Source organism: Garra rufa, chromosome 7, assembly GCF_049309525.1.
Source record: "Garra rufa chromosome 7, GarRuf1.0, whole genome shotgun sequence".
NCBI lineage: Eukaryota > Metazoa > Chordata > Actinopteri > Cypriniformes > Cyprinidae > Garra > Garra rufa.
This window is the reverse complement of record NC_133367.1, coordinates 7,079,208-7,098,457: the sequence shown is the minus strand read 5'-3', so window position 1 is coordinate 7,098,457 and position 19,250 is coordinate 7,079,208. Positions and strand designations below refer to the sequence as shown.

General features: G+C 39.5%; 1 protein-coding gene across 1 annotated transcript; it reads right to left on the bottom strand.

Annotated features, from left to right (window-relative positions):
* Positions 1-379: 379 nt before the first annotated feature.
* Positions 380-13,875, bottom strand: LOC141338878 (myosin heavy chain, fast skeletal muscle-like). Its single transcript, XM_073844494.1, has 40 exons — positions 13,832-13,875; positions 12,315-12,533; positions 12,034-12,177; positions 11,797-11,953; positions 11,611-11,638; positions 11,074-11,185; positions 10,897-10,989; positions 10,736-10,799; positions 10,552-10,650; positions 10,365-10,468; positions 10,101-10,239; positions 9,900-10,018; positions 9,041-9,190; positions 8,782-8,952; positions 8,400-8,706; positions 8,195-8,265; positions 8,025-8,112; positions 7,828-7,945; positions 7,580-7,703; positions 7,340-7,476; positions 6,999-7,254; positions 6,672-6,914; positions 6,408-6,584; positions 6,096-6,241; positions 5,927-6,017; positions 5,434-5,823; positions 5,162-5,288; positions 4,912-5,030; positions 3,915-4,111; positions 3,651-3,834; positions 3,400-3,565; positions 3,177-3,301; positions 2,777-3,085; positions 2,456-2,659; positions 2,233-2,358; positions 1,921-2,091; positions 1,733-1,837; positions 1,549-1,644; positions 1,301-1,432; positions 380-489 (listed from the first exon to the last, which is right to left on the bottom strand). Exons 2-40 carry the CDS (start codon positions 12,513-12,515, stop codon positions 472-474), a joined length of 5,808 nt encoding a protein of 1,935 aa, XP_073700595.1. The 5' UTR covers positions 12,516-12,533; positions 13,832-13,875; the 3' UTR covers positions 380-471.
* Positions 13,876-19,250: the final 5,375 nt, after the last annotated feature.

The following is a 19,250-nucleotide window of genomic DNA, read 5'->3' as shown; positions in this document are numbered from 1 at the left end:
GTCTATTTTTGGACAATGTCTCATTTCCTCCATCAGGAAATTGAGGTTACAAGAATAACCAAGATAATGTTATCATATCTTAGCCATTTAACTTTCATTGGCACAATCTTGGATGGCACAATGATAGCATTTTCAGTACAGTAACTTTCACTGGTTACTGAAAGTGAAAACCTTGGATTATATATCTATTCTGTGTTATATGGAATTAAGTTATATGAAGTTATAATGACTATTTTGTAATTTAGCTTAATTTTAAATCAGATTTTTGTGTGAAATTATGTTTACATCTGTACAATTTAAGGGATGTATTATTTTTCTTTTAGGAGCCATTGTTGGCTCTATGATCTACCAGTTGAGCTACAATGACACAAACAGGGAGTGCCTTGAGAAAATGTATTTAATGGACATTTAAGACACAGCACAAGTAGGTCATATTATATGCTTGCTTGTAGATGTGATGTGATGTCATCTTCATTCTTCATCCTTGCTCTTCAGTAACAGAAAAGAAAACGTAAGTTCCATGCTGTTTTTATTCGGTTCAAAACTTGTATATATACAGTAAATATATATTTCAATTGCAACTGTGTGTGTGTAAGGGGTGTAATGGTGCACAAACATAATGGTTCGGTACGTACCTCGGTTTTGACGTCACCGTTTGGTATTTTTTGATAAGGCAGGGGGAAAAAACTAAACATATATATATTTTTTAAATATTGAACGGTGTTCTTGGTGAAAAATATTTACCTCTGCTTATGCTTTAAACTATAGGGAGCCCTTTTACATTACTATAAGGTTACAATTAGCAACAGAGCCCAAATTTAAATTTAATTTAATTTACTATTTATTTTTAAATATACTTATGACTTATAAATTATACAAATTCTATTTGTTGTTGAAATATATTCAGATACGCAATGGCTGTCATAACTTGTTTTTTAGCGAAATGCTCTTCTCTAGACTTGTTTTCTCCAGCGAACTAATGAGCTGTGGACACTGATGACGTGGTGTTTAGAAGCTTGTTTAGAAGCTGTTTTGCTGACGTCTTTCCACGGTCAAAACATTGATTGAGCGATTACATGAGGCACGAGATGTTTATTCATTTTTTGTTTGAATAAAAAAAAAACACACTATTTGTTCGGTATATATGCATACCGAACCAAAAGACCCGTACCGAAAATTGTTTGGTACAAATACGTTTACCATTACACCCTAAATAATATATAATTTATATTTATATATAAATATATATTTAGCAATGAATATTAAGATTACCCCCACCCTTTGAACAGCTTTACAATACCTTCCCAGCTTCACGGCTCTTGACTCTCAGCTTGTTGACCTGGGACTCAGCGATGTCAGCGCGCTCCTGAGCCTCCTCCAGCTCATGCTGCACCTTCCTGTACCTGGACAGGTGAGTGTTGGCCTGCTCCTCCTGTTAGGATGACATAAGATATCCAACCCCTTTCAGAGGATTGCACTCATGACACTGAATGTATTGAACAGAGAATGTCAAAACCTCACAGTCAAGACATTTGACATTAGACTTACAGCTTCCTCAGCCTGGCGCTTGTAGGCCTTCACTTTCAGCTGCAGCTTGTCTACCAGATCCTGCAGTCGGGTCACGTTCTTCTTGTCTTCCTCAGTCTTTGGGTGTAAATATTGTTCATGGTTTTAGTTAAACTGTGTATAGAATTACAAAGGTGGTACATTTCTAAATCCAGTGTAGTTTTACCTGGTAGGTGAGCTCCTTCACTCTCCTTTCATATTTGCGCACTCCTTTCACAGCGTCTGCGCCGCGTCTCTGTTCAGCATCAACTTCAGCCTCCAACTCACGCACCTTCAGTAGAGAGTTATTGTCATCACCTGTCACATCTCTGCCATAGCCAGTTCATCTAAAACTGTATTTAGCTTGTAATTTACCCTGGACTCCAGTTTCTGGAGCTGTTTCTTTCCACCCTTCATGGCCAGACTCTCAGCCTCATCCAGACGGTGCTGCAGGTCTTTGACAGTCACCTCCAGGTTCTTCTTCATCCTCTCCAGGTGAGCACTGGTGTCCTGCTCCTTCTTCAGCTCCTCAGCCATCATGGCAGCCTGATATATAGGCCAATTAAATTAACTAGCCAATATAGACAGAAGTGCCTTCCATGAAGGTTCACTTTGTTACAACATGCAGCTAAACAAGGTAAAATAACTGTTTAATTTAGAATAGAGAAACAGAAAGTAAACACCCACATCAGTAATGGCCTTCTTGGCCTTCTCTTCTGCATTTCTGGCCTCCTGGACTGCATCATCCACCTCACCTTGAACCTGGATCAGATCAGTCTCAAGCTTCTTCTTGGTGTTAATAAGACTTGTATTCTGTGGGATTTAAGCAGGTAGTTTAGTCTACGTTTAAGATAAAACTTTTTTTTCATGTAACCTGAATTTGTTCAGAGTATTAAATAGTTTTTTGTACTTGTGAATGCAGCAGCCCCACACGCTCGCTGGCATCAACCAGCTCCTGCTCCGCCACTTTGCGGCCTCTCTCGTTTTGCTCCAGAGCAACTCTCAGCTCCTCAATCTCTGCTTGCATCAAGTTATTCCTGCGCTCCACCATGGCCACCTGCTCCTTCATGTCCTCCTGTCCTCTGATAGCCTCATCAAGGTGCAGTTGGGCATCCTGTGGTAATGGTCTTTCTTTGTTAGTTTCATGTCATGCTTTGATTAATTCAAGTATCATATTCATACTATTAAACATTTAATATGTGTTGCAATGCCACATTCTACAGAAAGATACCTTGAGTTGGCCTTGGACGTTCCTGAGCTGTTTCTGGGCCTCAGCAGCCTGGCGGTTGGCATGACTCAGCTGGATCTCCATCTCATTCAGATCTCCCTCCATCTTCTTTTTGACTCTCAGGGCATCATTTCTGCTCCTGATCTCAGAGTCCAGAGTGCTCTGCATGGAATCGATCACTCTCTGGCTGTTCCTCTTGATCTGTTCCATTTCCTCGTCCTTCTCAGCGAGTTTCCTGTCAATCTCACTCTTCACCTGGTTCAGCTCCAGCTGCACACGAAGAATCTTGGACTCTTCATGTTCCAGGGTGCCCTGATGGATAGTAGTTAATATAAGAATCGTTATCAATCTCACAAAAAAATGATGCAATGCCCTGTTAAGAAATGAATTGATTTGACAGTACTTCAGCTTCTTCAAGTGCAGCCTGGATCTCTGCTTTCTCAGACTCCACTGTCTTCTTTGCCTTTTCCAGTTCATGAATGCTCTTTCCAGTCTCTCCAAGTTGCTCAGTGAGATCAGAAATCTCATCTAAAAGGTTTTAAAAAGCTACATTTGTAAAACTTTATATTTTAATTCATCTTTTTAAAATGATTTTTGAACAAAAAAAAAAAAAAAATACAATTTACGTTGCAGATTCTTGTTCTCCCTCTTCAGTGTCTCAAGGTGGTCAAGAGCTTCTTCATAGGAGTTCTTCATTTTGAAAAGCTCAGTGCTGAGAGAACGAGCTTCTTTCTGAGCACCTTCAAGTTCAGCCTGGCCTTCCTCATACTTTTGCTTCCACTCTGCTAGAACCTGAACAAAAAGGGAATCACTGTTAAATAGTCAAGAGTCCATGGCTTTAAGGTTTAGATTCAAAGATTATCCACATCCTTCTCACCTTGTCAAAGTTTCTCTGCTTCTTGTCAAGGTTGGCAGCCAATGCATTTGCCCTCTCCACATCAATCATGAGGTCCTCTACTTCACCCTGCAGTCTCTGTTTGGTCTTTTCCAGTGAGGCACACTTGGAGTTCACTGCCTCAATGGATTCTTCAGCATCCTGCAGACGCTGGGCTAGCTTTTTCCTGAAGAAAGTGAAATGAATTGATGAAACTAACATTTGGTGTTATTAAATCAAGGTTACTGAATACTTTGTTGTATTTACTTGGATTCCTCAAGCTCCTCAGTGCGTTGGATGGCGTCAGTCTCATATTTGGATCTCCACTGAGCCACCTCACTGTTGGCCTTAGACATTCCACGCTGGAGTTCACCTTTGGCCTCCTGCTCCTCCTCATACTGCTCTCTGAGAAGATCACAGTCATGGCGGGCAGACTGAACCGCATGGGCCAGAGCGTTCTTGGCCTTAAAGTCAGAAAAACATTTAAGTTAAATTTGTTTCTATTCCTGGTGTAGATTGCTATGTTCATAGCTATATACAGTTTTTGATAAAATTAGTTTTATTTGATAAATAAATTGCCATAGTGTTCTGGCAATTTGATAATACCTAGAATATCAAAATCAACTGCGGGCGGCAGATCATTTTCTTATCTAGCGCCTAAACTCTGGAACAATCTACCTAACACTGTTCGGGAGGCAGACACAATCTGTCAGTTTAAATCTAGATTAAAGACACATATCTTTAATCTGGCTTACACATAAAAACATTAACACATTTCTATAACTCAAATCTGTTAAAGGATTGTTAGGTTGCATTAATTAGGTCAACCGGAACTGAAAACACCTCCCATAACACCTGATGCACTCGTTGCATAGTAAAAAGAATGGCATCTATGCTAATATTAGCCTGTTTCATTCTTATTCCGAGGTCACCGTAGCCACCAGACCCAGTCTGTATCCAGATCAGATCAAGGTTTTTTTCTCCATCTCCGTCATCTGTGGAGTTTTGGTTCCTTGCCGCTGTCGCCTCTGGCTTGCTTAGTTGGGGACACTTTCCAGTGATATCGTATACTATCTGAACTGAACTGAATGATGATATCACTGAATTCATTGATGAACTGCCTTTAACTGAAAATTGATTGTTTACAATAATGCGTTACTTACACACTATGGTGCTGTTTAAATACTGTGCAGTTGCTTTGACACAATCTGTATTGTAAAAAGCGCTATATAAATAAAGGTGACTTGACTTGATAGGTACACACCTTAACCTCTTCCTCAATATGTCTTTTGAGTTCCTCAATCTGCTGAGTGTAAGCCTGTTTGCTTCTTGTCAGTTGAGAAACAAGAGCTTCTTTCTCCTCCAATTGACGGCCAAATTCACCTAGTAAGAGACAATGTATAATTTATGAAAGAGTCACAAAATAGTTGTATGATGTCAGCATTGGGTTTTTGAATCACTTTTTTGCACATTTCTGTGCCATTGTGTGCATGGTATATTCAGTATTTACATACCATTTTCAGTTTGGAGCCTTGCCCTCTGGGCATTTAGGTCATTAAGTTGGCGTACAAATTCATCATTCTTCGTTTTTAGCTCACTTCCTTGGTCTTCTAATGTACGGCACATCTTTTCAAGGTTTCCCTACGTAAATTAAGAACATCAACTTTTTTGAACTCATGTATATTATTCATATTTTAAGCTTCTAAAGTAAAAAGTAGTGTTAAAGTTAAATTTTATGAAACTGAAAACTTAACTTTTCCTTAAAGATTATTTTTTAAGATTGTACCTTTGCTTTAGCCACAGCCTCCATGTTGCTTGACAAGTCATCAATCTCCATCTTGTATTCGCTCTTCTCCTTCTCCAGCTTCTGCTTGACCCGCTGGAGGTTGTCGATCTGTTCTCCGAGTTCAGCCACACTGTCTGCCTGCTTCTTTCTGAGAGCTGCAGCTGTAGCCTCGTGCTGCAAGGTGGACTCCTCCAGATCACGACGCAACTTTTGGAATTCAGCTTCGCGCTTCTTGTTCATCTCAATCTGGGCAGAAGTGGCACCACCAGCTTCCTCAAGCCTCTCGCTGATCTCTTCAAGTTCCCTGGAGAGATCAGCTCTCTGCTTCTCCACTTTAGCACGAGCAGCTCGCTCTGCCTCAATTTCCTCTTCCAGCTCCTCAATACGGGCCTAGATAAATAAAGAAAAATCATTTAGTCAGTGATTTTGGTATTGTGGGTTTTTACAGCTGTACATCTACATCACAGTTTCATATATAAATGATTAGTGTTACCTGAAGTTCTTTGATCTTCTTCTGAAGCTGTACTCCCAAAGTCTGTTCATCCTCAATCTTGCTGAGAAGCTGACTTGTCTCAAAGTCCTTCCTGTTGTAATTTAGTTTTATTTGTAAAATGTACACGTTGTACAGTTATGTAAAGTTCTAACATCTGATGTGCACTCACTTTTTGATCTTTTCATCTGATTGCTGTTTTTCATTCTCCAGGTCCATTATGGTCTCCTGGGCTAGTTTCAGATCACCCTCAAGCTTCCTCTTGGCTCTCTCAAGGTCCATACGGAGCTTTTTCTCTTGCTCCAGTGAGCCCTCAAGCTATTTTGACAGAAGGCAGAGAAATAAAATATTAATAAACAACAATATTAAAATAACAATATTAACTACAATATTAATTTCTAATTGATTCCCATTGATTCATGGAATCCTTATTCTCATGGGAGTGTTATGGGAAGCCTTATTCTTCTCATGCCAAACATCTTACATCGTCCACTTGCTGCTCAAGCTTTGTCTTAGCTTTAGTCAGAGTGTTGACTTTGTCTTCCTCTGCTTGAAGGTCATCAAGAGTCTGCTGGTGTGCCTCTTGGAGTGCTTTCTTCTCTTTGGTCAGCTTGGCAATGCTCTCATCCTGAGAAGCCATCTCCTCAGTCAGGTTTTTCACCTGAAGGGAAACATTGTTCATTGGTTTCATTCTCAAGAGTCAGAATCACAATCAGCAATGTGAAAAAGGTGTGAAAATAATTTTGACCTTATTTTCTGTTGCATGTTTCTCTTTTTCCACTTTTGCCAAGGTGAGCTCCAGGTCATCAATGTCTTTCTTCAGTTCAGAGCATTCGTCCTCCAGTTTCCTCTTCTTGGCAGTCAGTTCAGCATTCATTTCCTCCTCATCCTCCAGTCTCTCGTTGGACTCTTTGAGTTTTGCCTCAAGCTGGATCTTGCTTTTGATGAGACCTTCACATCTCTCCTCAGCATCAGAGAGGTTTTCAGATTCCTGTTCATTGATATTGTTTTAGTTAATAACTTAGGTTCAAAGCTGTAGGATCAATATTAGGATCAGTGAGAGCTGAATACTCACAGATGCTACTTGCATATGAAGGTCATTTTTCTCCTGAAGAAGTGACACCATTTTCTCCTCAAGCTCCTTCTTTTTAGATAATGCCTTGGTTAAATCTTCTTTCATTTTCTCATAATTCTCCTTCATTGCTGCCATTTCTTTCTCAGTCTCTGCAGTCTTCAGAAGAGGCTTGATTTTGAAGTAGAGTTTCATCCATGGCCAATGTTTGACATTCATGAATGAGCGAATGTTGTATTGGATGGAAAAAACGGACTCTCTGGGGAAGAGAATTTCTGGTTTTTGTTTGACCAAAATCTTTAACAGTACTTTCTTGTATATCAAATAATGTAAAGTTCTCTCACCTCCTCTCCATCATTTTCAAAAACTCCCTCCTCATGAGGAAGCCACGACAAGCAGCCTGAGTCATGGTGACTAGCTTTGCTAGTTTCTCATCTCTCATTTCCTCAAGAGTTCCCAAGAGACCAGCTTTAAAGAACACCTGTACGAATAAAATTATTTACAAATTTATAATGATATTTAGTGTTATGTTATGGAAGCCATTCCATGCAGAGTTGAGCTAAGTCACTTGTTGTGTAGCTCACCTTTGTGTGTCCTAACTTATATTGGGTCTGGTCAATATCAATAGAGCCCAAGAGTTTCTCTGAAGCCTTTTTGTTGTCAATGAACTGTCCCTCTGGAATGATGCTAGCATTTAATACTTTGTATCTAAAAGACAGGCAGGCAAGACTCATGTTCTCATATAGCCACAAAAACATATTTATAGTATAAGATAGTGAAGATTAAATGGTGCATCATCTCCAACTAGGAGGTTGCAAAAAGGTATCTTTACCTCTGCTTGAAGTCACCGTAGAGGATTCTGCTGGGGAAACCCTTCCTGCAGATTCTGATACCCTCCAGCACACCATTACACCTGAGCTGGTGGATAACCAGGAAGTTCTCCATCAGACCTGAAATATAAATGAACTTAATGTTTCAGAAATAATTCCCAAACAGTCATGCATTTGAGTTTTCAAAGATCAAGTTTACCTGGAGTCTTGGACTCATTAGGAATCAAGCAGCGCACAAAGTGAGGGTGAGTGCACCTCAGGTTAGACATCAGCTTGCCCAAGTTCTCCTGTGGAAAGGTTTATGTCATTAGTCCAATCTTTAATGGAGAAAAAGTTTACATCCTTCATTAAAATAGATAATCGTTTTACCCTAAAAAGTGCAGAGACCGTCTGGAAGGAACCACCCTTCTTCTTGCCTCCTTTCTTTGCACCGCCTTCAGCTGTTTTCAATTAAATTAGTTGTAATTCTTGATCTCATGTTGCTTTCAATTTACCCCTTTAATAAATCACTATGTGATAATGTCTTGCACATAAATCAAACACCAAGGATTTCGGGAAATGCAGATGTTCTTACCTTCAGTACCTGCATGCGCGACATATAGAAAGGAGAGCAGTTTGAGTGTTGACTTTTGGTAGAGTTGTACAACAGAGTCGTTCAGGGGATCCTTGTTCTTTTCCAACCAGCCAGTAATGTTGTAGTCCACAGTGCCGGCGTAGTGCACCAGAGAGAAGTGGGCCTCTGCTTTACCTTTGGCAGGCTTGGGCTTCTGGAAAGCTGGAGTTTTACCCAGATGCTGATCATGCAGCTTGTTTTTGAAGCTTGTGTCTGTAGCCTTGGGGAACATGCACTCCTCTTCAAGAATGGAGAAGATGCCCATTGGCTGTTGAAGAAATGTTCACGCTCAAGTACAGGCACAATATGAATAGTAAATATTATGTACTGAATTTCCTCATACCTTCTCAATAAGCTCAATGCAGGCGGCCAAGTCCATACCAAAGTCAATGAACTCCCATTCAATGCCTTCTTTCTTGTACTCCTCTTGCTCCAGAACAAACATGTGGTGGTTGAAGAACTGTTGCAGTTTTTCATTTGTGAAGTTGATGCAAAGCTGCTCCAAGCTGTTGTACTGATAAATCAACAGAAACAAGTTCTTACTGCTGACTGTCATCTTTTATACCTTGATTCTTACAGAGACTTTAATGAGTGATGCTCACATCAAAGATCTCAAATCCAGCGATGTCCAGCACACCAATGAAGAACTGTCTGGGCTGCTTGGTGTCCAACATCTCATTGATACGGACGACCATCCACAAGAACATTTTCTCATAGACAGACTTGCAGAGAGCCGAGACTGCGTTGTTCACCTGAGAAATTCAGAGGCCAATGTAAGTGATATGAGACTTTACTCTAGGTTTATTCTATCAAGTATTTATCATCTATCCAGTAAGTGAGTTTCTGGAGGTGCCGCACTGCGGATAACATGGACACCCACACACTTTTTTTAAAAAGGTGTTTTATATGCCCTATGTATAATTCATGTGATTTGGAAAAGGACTATGTCTTTGGGACTACTTTTGTTTTGACGATTGTGCTCTTGTATGAAACTTTCTCCACCTGCAGAGCTAGTGGCCAGTAGCTTATTCGATAGCGTTGCTCTTATCTCTGCAATGCTGCACAGATGCAGCAGATCTTTTCTGAAAGCCCATTAAAAACTTGCCAGAGGGTATAAGAGCTCCTAGTTGTCAAAAACTGTGGAGAAGAGGCTGGAGAGGAGGTGTATGACAATGGCTACAGAAAATAGGAAACTGACCCCCGCTGCTATCCATTATCCTGGGAAACGTATGGTCACTCAGGAATAAGGTTGACAAACTTCGAACTTTAACAAGGAGATGCTTTGAGTATTGTGAGTCTTTGGTGTTAACTAGAAAGTGTTATCTTCTCTTCTGTCTTTGACAAAACAATCATCAGACAGACCCAAAAAATAATCTCAGACCTCACTCATGTCCCTGAGTATGTTACTTGAATTTAAACAGCAGATACTGTACTTTATCTTAATGTATCTTATCTTATCACCTGTGGTACTGTCTGGCCTTTGGTCACCATCTCGTTCCCGACCTTCACTCTGGGGTAGCACAGAGCTTTCAGCATGTCAGCAGAGTTGAGGCCCATGAGGTAGGCGATTTTATCGGCCACTGAGGAAGAACAGTTTTACACATTGTTTTCTCTAATGAAGTCAATATTTGCATGCTAATTTATGCTAATAATACACCCTACCCTCATTGCCATCAGGTTCAGCCTGCTCCTCTCTCTGCTTCTGTTTAAACTTCATGCTCCCATGATGCATCACAGAACCCGTCAGCTTGTAGATGCTGATTTTCTCATCAGCAGTGAAGCCCAGAATGTCAATGGCAGTCTGTTCTTACACAAACAAAATAAATCTTATGTTTTGTGTGTGTATGTTTTTCAGTTTTGCTCAGATATATTTCATAGAATCTGGAAACAGTACTAGATCTAGTAATTATGAAGTTGTCCACATACATCTGTGGCAATGAACTCCTCCACATCATCAATACTCTTGACAGTGATTTCACCCTGGCTGATCATTGGATAGTCATAAGGGTTGGTGGTGATGAGCAGGGCCTCTGTAAAGGATTGATGTGCAACATGTTAACAGGGTTCTCAAACCAGCAAATAACTGAAACACACAATACTGTAGATTTCTCACCGATCAGCTCTGGCTTGTGTCCAGTCATGAGCTGGTAGAAGATGTGGTAACTCCTCTCAGCAGACAGCTGGAATGTTACTCTTGACTTTTCCAGCAGATCTTAAAAACAAAACTGAGTTCAGTTGATGAATCTACCTGTTAGCATCCAAATAAAAATATTTGGTTTAAAACAATGATGCCTCACAAGTTTCAATATCAGCTGAGGCCAGTTTTCCAGTGGTTGCAAAGTGAATCCGGATGAATTTACCCTACAGAGATTGAAATAGAATTAGAATTTTCCCAGATACGTAATGAATTTAATAACTGAATTTGTATAATGCACTTAATCTGACCTCAGCTACTTACAAAACGAGAGGAGTTGTCATTCCTTACAGTCTTGGCATTTCCATAAGCCTCCAGCAGAGGGTTGGCTGCAATGATCTGGTCCTCTAGCGACCCCTGGTGAGTATTTAAGTAATTTCATCATGTAGAATATTTCTGTTGGTGTATCTTGGATGATATTTAATTGTTTGGTTTAGTTACCTTCATTTTGCCAGGGACATGTTCTGCCTTCTTCCCTCCAGCCACAGCGATTGTCGCAAAGTACTGGATCACACGTTTGGTGTTGACAGTCTTTCCTGCACCAGATTCTCCACTGAGTGGATGTTAAAGATGGAAAAGAATGTATTTCAGAATATTAGAAATGACCTGTTTGATAAATTAGCTAATTTTTTCAGTAGCTGATAAATTTGCTTATATGTACGTGCTTCTTTAAAAACCATACTACATTAACAATGCACACCAGGAAGCTGCTGAAGATGTGAAGCTGGCATTCGCATCTACATGCATTGTTTTAGTAGTGTGGTCTTAACCTCATATAAATGCAACACCATCAGTAAACAGCTTTCCCTGTGTTTTTAACACATGCCAATTACAGCAATGCTTATGCATTCACATGTCCACGTAAGCCATATTTTCCAGCAGAAAATTCTTGAATAAGTAGTTTTCTTAGTGCATGTAATGATATTCACCCATTAAACGTATTATTCAAAAATATTTTAGTTATCACAGTCTACTTACGTAATCAGGATAGACTGATTGTCCCTGTCTGAAACAAGTTCATGTTATTTTAAGTTTAAGTTTTTGAATTGTAACTGTATCAAGCAAAATATAAGCAGGCTCAGGTTTAGCACAAAATAAGCATTCTTTAAAAAATAGTTTTTTTGATTGGTTTGCAAATTGGATTGAAAATGTGTGTCCCCTTACCAGTGAGCATGAACTGATAGGCGTTGTCAGAGATGGAGAAGATGTGAGGTGGAGCTTCAATCCTCTTTTTGCCTCTGTATCCATTCACAACAACTGAGTCGTACACTGGGAGCCACTTGTAGGGATTGACAGTGACGCAGAACAAGCCAGAGTAGGTCTGAAACAGAGATAGATAGTCCAGTAATAACAATGCTGCCGCCCCATCCTAGGAATAAACTATGATTGACTTAGACTTACGTAGATCATCCATGCTGCGTAACGCTCTTTGAGGTTATACAGCACAGTAGGCTCATTGAGGTGGGTCATCATGGCCATGTCCTCAATTTTGTCATACTTGGGAGGATTCATGGGAAATATTTCATCTTCTTTTACTGTGATTGTCTAAAAAGTTTTCAGGATGGGTGAGACAATTACCAAACTTGACAGTGTTTGATTCATGTGACATCTAGTTCTACAGTCCATCGCATCATCTAAAATTGTTTTTGCAGAAGATAGGAACATTTTGTAATTGTACTCACTTTCCCACACAGAGTTTTGACAGTAGCTTTGCCACCCTCTCTGCTAGCAAGAACACCCTTCAGGTACATCTCAGCTGGCTCTGTCACGAAGTATGCCGTTTTGGCATCGAAGGGGGTGGTCTGAGCCTCAATTCTCTCTCTTTCTGGCTTCCGGAGGAAAACGGCCGCCGGGCCGAAACACTCCATTTCACCATCTCCCATGATTGTAGTTTACTGTGACTAATGAGAAGAAGAGAATGTGCCGGAAGGCAATTTCATTAGTAGATTTATAATTATATTCCAATAACCTCATTTCAGTTGTGTTTCAGTTACAGTTATGAGAGAAGATTGGAAAGCTAATTGGTAAGTTTTGACCATTTGTTCATTTTGTTTTTATATTCAGTGTTGTATTCTCGCTCGCTTTACACTTTTTTTCTTTCAATGGACCAATTTTACTAAACGGCAAATTAGCGCGAGAGCACAATTCCAAAACAACGCCGACAGGAGGGAAAATCTCTGTGGGTGATTTACTAAATTACACAAAATAAAGATACTGATAAAAAAATACTGATGCAACATCTCATTTACATATTGACCAAGCAATATAGCAAGCGCAGTTCAAATTAGTGTAGTTGCAAATAAATAATGAAGAATTAATTATTAAAGAAGCCACAGCACGTTGAAAAGAGCCAGAGGCCACAAAAAGTTTTGATAGACCTGGAATTGCGTGACTCCTAGTTGAGTTTTCCTGAAGCAAATTAAAAATAACATGGCTTGGCTAGCAATATGTTGGGATACTGTGTTATTCTGGCATTTCAAATAAATGAATATGTGGAAAAAATCCTCTCCCTTCTACCACGTGCTTTTTGTTTTCTGCAGTGCCTCCTCCCTATACCAACAATAGTTGCAGCCATTTCAAACACAAAATAGTTTAAGACAAGCTTTTTTTGGATGTTAAATATTGACGCAAATGCCAGTAATTTGACAATTGCAAATATTCATTTGATTACTTTCCTCCCGTACATTTTGTGTCTAAATAGGAAATTCCTACAAAACCATATTCATTAAGGTCAGGTTTAAAAATAACTGTCCACTCCTTTTCAGCAATAATTAATCACTTTGCGTCTTTTGTAAAACCTGACAGTACAATTTGAACACTAAAAGACAGTTTGTGTTTCTATATTCAAGCATGAGCCACTCATTAACCTTCAATGATTTAGCCTACGCTTAACAATTACAACAATTTGGTACTCTATTCAATGAAATGTTTGCTTGGTCATTTACTTTATTTTAAGGTTCAGTTCTCGCTATTAACAAAACATTGACTATGATATTGGCCTCAATAAACTCGTTAATAAGGTAGTTGTTCAGTTGAGGTATTGTAGAAACAACATTACTAATAAACAGCTAATATGTCAATAATAGGCATGCTAATAAGCAACTCTTAAAGTGTTGCCATTTGCTTTAGAACTGCGTGGGATCTGTCATTTGACTTTCATTTTTAAATAAAAACCAAAGATTTGTAATAAATGCAATACCTGCTGTCGTTTCCAGAAAGGGTGTGTCTGAGGTAGGAGATGCTGGGAGAATGGGGGAAAAAAAATATGTCAATCCAATGCAGCGGATATGTGCTTACTGGCTTCTCCACAATGTGAACTCTTAAACATGCTAACTGATTAACATACTGTATGTGAGGGTTAGCCGCTCTAAAGTATGTGATGTTAGCTTAATAGTAGAAGAAGAAGATGATGAGCAACTCACCCACTTTTGAGTTCCAGTCAGTTCTTAGAGGAGTCTGAAGCAGCGTCTTATATAGACAGAATAGTGTTCACTCAGCAGAACGCAAAAGGACTGAATTTGGTAATGTATTTTTAGCTTTGTTTTGACAGGAGGTTTTGTAATTGATTGTGACGTTCATTAATATCGTGACACAGGTCAAAGATAAGTTATCACTGTGGTGTAATTAACTGTCCAGTCTTAAGTAGGTTTAATACCGTGTTTTAGAACATCTTGTAGAGCGAATAATGGGTTAAGATAATGACAGTGAACATTTCACTATGAATTAAATTAATATTTGAAAATAAGCCACCAATTTTTTCTAAAAAATCGTACTTGATGTATTTATGGGCATCACTTGCAATCAAGCGCCTTAACCTTGAGAAAGGCTTGTTATGTGAATGTATCAGTTACTGGAGTTCAGACATTTTTTGGGTCTTATGTTGAGCATAAGCTTCTTAAAGTGCCTTGGCACTACAGTAGAGCCCAGTTTAGCCATGGAGGAGCTCTCAAATGTCAATGACACTGTTTTTCAGAAGTCTTGGAAGTTTTTGTGTGTGACAAAGCAGCAAATTCGGGCACAGCAGTTGTCATTATTGTCTACGCTACAATCTGACAGAATAATGCTGCATTGCTTAAAGACAAAATTATGAAAAGGAATGAGATACGTTTGGTAAAATGAGTAATTTTTTTCAAAGTATAGGTTTCATCTACAGGTTATATTCCAAAAAATCTTTGCAAAGCTTTTAATATTCCTTAAGTAGCTATCTCTTTAAGACATCCTGATCAGGTGAAATGGAAACATCGAGTACATGACAAGACAAGCACCAGTTAAACACTGCTCAGTTCCAGATGGTTGTTTCAGTAATAGCAGTTGCTGTCTGTTAATTTGTAAATTGTGTTATTTTGTAAATCTCTCAGTCAGTCAAAGTCTGTTGTGCATATCACAATACACATGGTTTCAAAGTAGCTTTAAAGAAAGTCTTTTAAGTCTAACATTTCCACGTTTAGATTGAGCAATATTGCATTTATAGTGTAGTCTAGCACATACATCAGTGCTGCACATTATGATTATTGATTAATGAAACACAGTCAGTCTTGTGTGGTGTTTCTGAGCAGTTATGAAAGCCCTAATGCATGAATGCTCCTCTGATTGCTACAGGGGTCTTCAGGATGATGTGGCATTGGGTGTGCCATCTGTCTGATCTTGGATCATGCTCTTGTCCTTTTGCTTTGCCTTTCAAGGACAATGCAGTGTGTTCAAGCAGCTTTCCTATAACCTTTGAGAAGCTGGCAGAAGGCTGTGGAATAAATTCTAAGGTGTTGACGCCTTATAAAATAAGAATGTCGTCAATAAAATTCCCTAAGGATGGACATATTAGGACTTTACACAAATATAGCTGGCCGTCAGCAATGCCATCAGGGATTTGCCATTTGTGAGCTCAGGTCACAAGAGTTATTGTGGTGTCAAGTTGAAAGCTTTGATATCAGATGGTCACTCCCTTTAATCAACCCCATCTCTTTCACTCGCATTTAAAAGAATATTGTAGGAAACTATTGATTCAGCTGGTCTTTAATTATTGGTCATTCCTTTGGTCATTATAAAGGACGACTTACACTAGAATTTATTTTTATTTACTCAGTTAGCAGGTGCTTTTATTCAGCAGCTTCAGCAACTGGCACAAAGGCATGCTGTTGGTGCATTGACTGTTTGGCTTTTCATGTTGTTGACATTCAGTGGAAGAGAGCTGAACTGGCCAGGTAACATTTCTTTTAAAAAATGTACAATTATTGGCATGCGTAATTGATCTAACAGACACCGACTGGCCATTTGGATGCTTTGTTGGTTAAGTTCTTTACTTTGGACAATTTAGGGGCATGATAGATCAACAGATGTAGTGTGGTTAAAACATGAAGATTGAGTGTTGCTAATGCATGTCAGTATTTATCATTGGAACTTTTTGGGATGGCAACTGAAAAAAGATTAGCCAAGCAGATTGCCAGATAATACATTTGGTAAAAACCTGTTTATTGTAAAAATGAAATTTTCAGATGGTTAGCTGAAAACACTCTCAACTGAATGGTGAGTACTGATTTAATCATTTACGTTTGTTTTGTGGAAAACACTAAATTTTTAGGTTAGTTAACTACATTAGTTTACATGAACTAACATTCAACAGCACTGGTAAATCTTTTGGAAATCTTAATGTTAAATGGCCCATTTTAAAAATGCATGTTAGTATTAGTTAATGCACTGTAAACTAACATGAACACAATGAATGTATATATACACACACAATATCTAGTAGCTACAGTAGCTTGTGTTTCTTGGTCATAGGCCAACATTCAAAAAGGGACCAGATAGACCATTTCCTTACAGTATGTCTCCACTTGATCACTGTCTGTGACCAGGGACCTGAGGTATTTGAATTGGACAGTCTTCAGTTCCTGGCTATTTATACGAATAGAGCCATTGGTTTGAGAGCCACATTCAAGGTACTCTGTCCTTTCAATATTGACTTTGAGCCAGTTTTCACTTGATGTACTCAGTCCTCGATCCCTGCACTTTGATTCCACAAGAGCAACATCATCAGTATAGAGGAGCGTCCAGGGCTGTGGTCTTTGGAGATCGGCCATCACTGTGTCCATGCAGAGGATGAACAGCAGAGGCAGAAGAGCTGACCCTTGATAGACACTGACAAGGAAACTCAGTCAAATGGTTTCTCCAGGTCCAGGAAGACCATGTGTACCTTGACATTTTTCTCAAGGTGTTGCTCCATCAGCAGCCAAACACCATGGATTGCATCAGTGGTGCCTCATCACTTAACAAAACTGCACTGATTTAATGTGATGGTGACAATGTTTCAAAGATAATGGTGTAACACTTGCTCAATGTAGCTCCCAAGGTATCCCTGTGTGCCTTGTTTTTCCACCACACAAAACTCTGGTGTTAGTTTCCTCATCTGATGTAGTTGGTCCAATTGTATGTCCAGCTCTTTAGTGTTGGTCACTAGCTTTAGGTTATGCCTCTGAACCATCCAGTAGTTGATTTTAGTTGCATGGCCCGGTGGGTAAACATTATTTTGATATCAGTCTAGTATGCAATGTCTATCGTCACTCAACACGGCAAACCATGTCCCCTTTGTTATCTGCTCCCACGTCCTCATTCAAATCTCCTCCGAAGATGATGTCGTCTTCTGGGGTGATTGTTCGTAGGTGCGTGTCCGTAGGCTTCTCGCCATCAGGGCACCTGGTCTGTAGTCCAAAAAGTATTCTTGTAGCTTAGTAAAATTAGGGTTGAACCACTGATGGCAGATGGACTATTTTGACGATGTCTTTAATACTTTTCTGGGCCTTGACAGTGTTATTTACTTGGCAGTCAATGGGACAGTCAAAAAGCTCCTGGTTTGTCATCCAAAACATCTTAAATTGTGATCCGAAGACGAACAAAGCTTTTACGGCTTTGGAACAACATGGGAGTAAGTTTCAAAATTCATTTTGAAAATGAAATGGAGTTGACTAATGCTCAGTGGCAGCCGGTGAGTGTTCAGATATTGATCGTGGCAAACCGTAGTGGGACTAGCTTCTTTAGCATACTCCTTGAGTAGGTAACCCTACGTGTAGGTCAGCGCCCCACCTTCAGGGGACACCCTAGTTTGGTGAGCCAAGTTTCCATAGATGTGATGATTCTATATTCCAACCGGCATTGGGTACCCCCACCATTGGCCAAAGAACATTAACGTCCTTGTTACTAGCCAATAGCACAAGGAAGTTTTGGAAGGATTTCATCAGCTAATGTATTAACTCATTTAAAAAATGCAGCCTAATGGTAATGTTACGTAATGTAATGTTGTTAAACTGTTATTAATTACGTCAGTCATCGTGAATTTTTCAGGTACTGTTGTCACTGTAGAAAAAGTTATTTGCCATCAACCGTGATTATTTATGTATCATTAGCAATGCAGTAACTACTCCCTTCATCCTGTGAAATGTAAAATAAAACTATCATCAAGCTCTACAATGTTTTTTATTGCATCAGCAGCCAGTGAGCTTGTTACTTAACATCTACATTCTGTCTAAAATATACAGGACACTTTCCAAAATTGATGAATTGGTATCTCTTCCAATTGCAAAATGGGAGGCAGATCTATCAGTCAGCTGGGACCATAATTTCTGGTCTCAGATATGTTTAAAAACCTTTGAACTGCTTAAAATTCCCAGTTTACAAATAATACAATACAAAATCCTGCATAGAGTGCACTACACAGGTCATTGGATGTTCAGGATGGGTTTTACAGATTCTAACAACTGCTCACATTGTCAAGGCAATACACCTGACAATTACATCCACGCTCTAGGACGGGCTTAACCTGGGAGTCTATTGTCTTCAGTAGTCGGGGAGTTAATGAATGATGGGGTGGGGATAGTTTTTCCTCTGCTGTGTGGTCTGGATGGGCCTGGGCCCCCTGCCCTGGGTGGACTTGGGGCAATGGGGCAAAAGGGGGCACTTTACCACATGACACATACCCAGGGGCCGGCCTGCCCTGGTGTGGCCAGCTGCCGGCGGAGCATTTCCTGATGGAGGGAATGAGACATTGTATTCCTCATGCCACAACACTGAACTGCCTGCTGAAATGGCCAGCACAAACCTGAATGAGTTTAAGCAAATTTCTCTCAACAATTCTGATAGGCCTTTTCTGAAACATCAGTGGTGTTTGGAGATCCCAAGTGTGACCCCTAGTGTCTCTTTTGACACAATGTGTCATTCTCTATCAGGGAATGGAGGTTACAACAGTAACCCAAGCTAATACTAATAATTGCTTTTTAGCCATATAATTTCACATTTCAATGGACCCTTTTTACAAAACTGTGATGACACTTTTCAACGGTCATCATAACCATAAATCCATGAAAGGTTTTTCATATTTAGAACACTATACTTTGTATTACAAAAAAACGTGTTAATGCTGGGCTGTTTCTAATGCAGCGTCTATGGAAGGGATGGTTAATTTGAAGTCATTCTCTCTTCTGACTGCCATTATCAGTCTCTCACATTTTTTTTCATTTCATTGAAAGTCATGAGAACACTTTCGTTGAGCAAATGGGAATGCAAAAATATATTTGTGGCAGTCTCCCATTCACTGCTTTCAAATTTTACCCAACTATAATGACTTCTGCTGA

Bases quoted from the DNA above. Each gene is read 5' to 3' on its own strand.
- LOC141338878 (XM_073844494.1), bottom strand. From the start codon at position 12,515: ATGGGAGATGGTGAAATGGAGTGTTTCGGCCCGGCGGCCGTTTTCCTC. The intron at 8,953-9,040 runs GTGAGCATCACT...TTGATTTATCAG, and splicing joins CTGGATTTGAGATCTTTGAT to TACAACAGCTTGGAGCAGCT. The intron at 1,433-1,548 runs GTAAGTCTAATG...TCATCCTAACAG, and splicing joins AGCGCCAGGCTGAGGAAGCT to GAGGAGCAGGCCAACACTCA.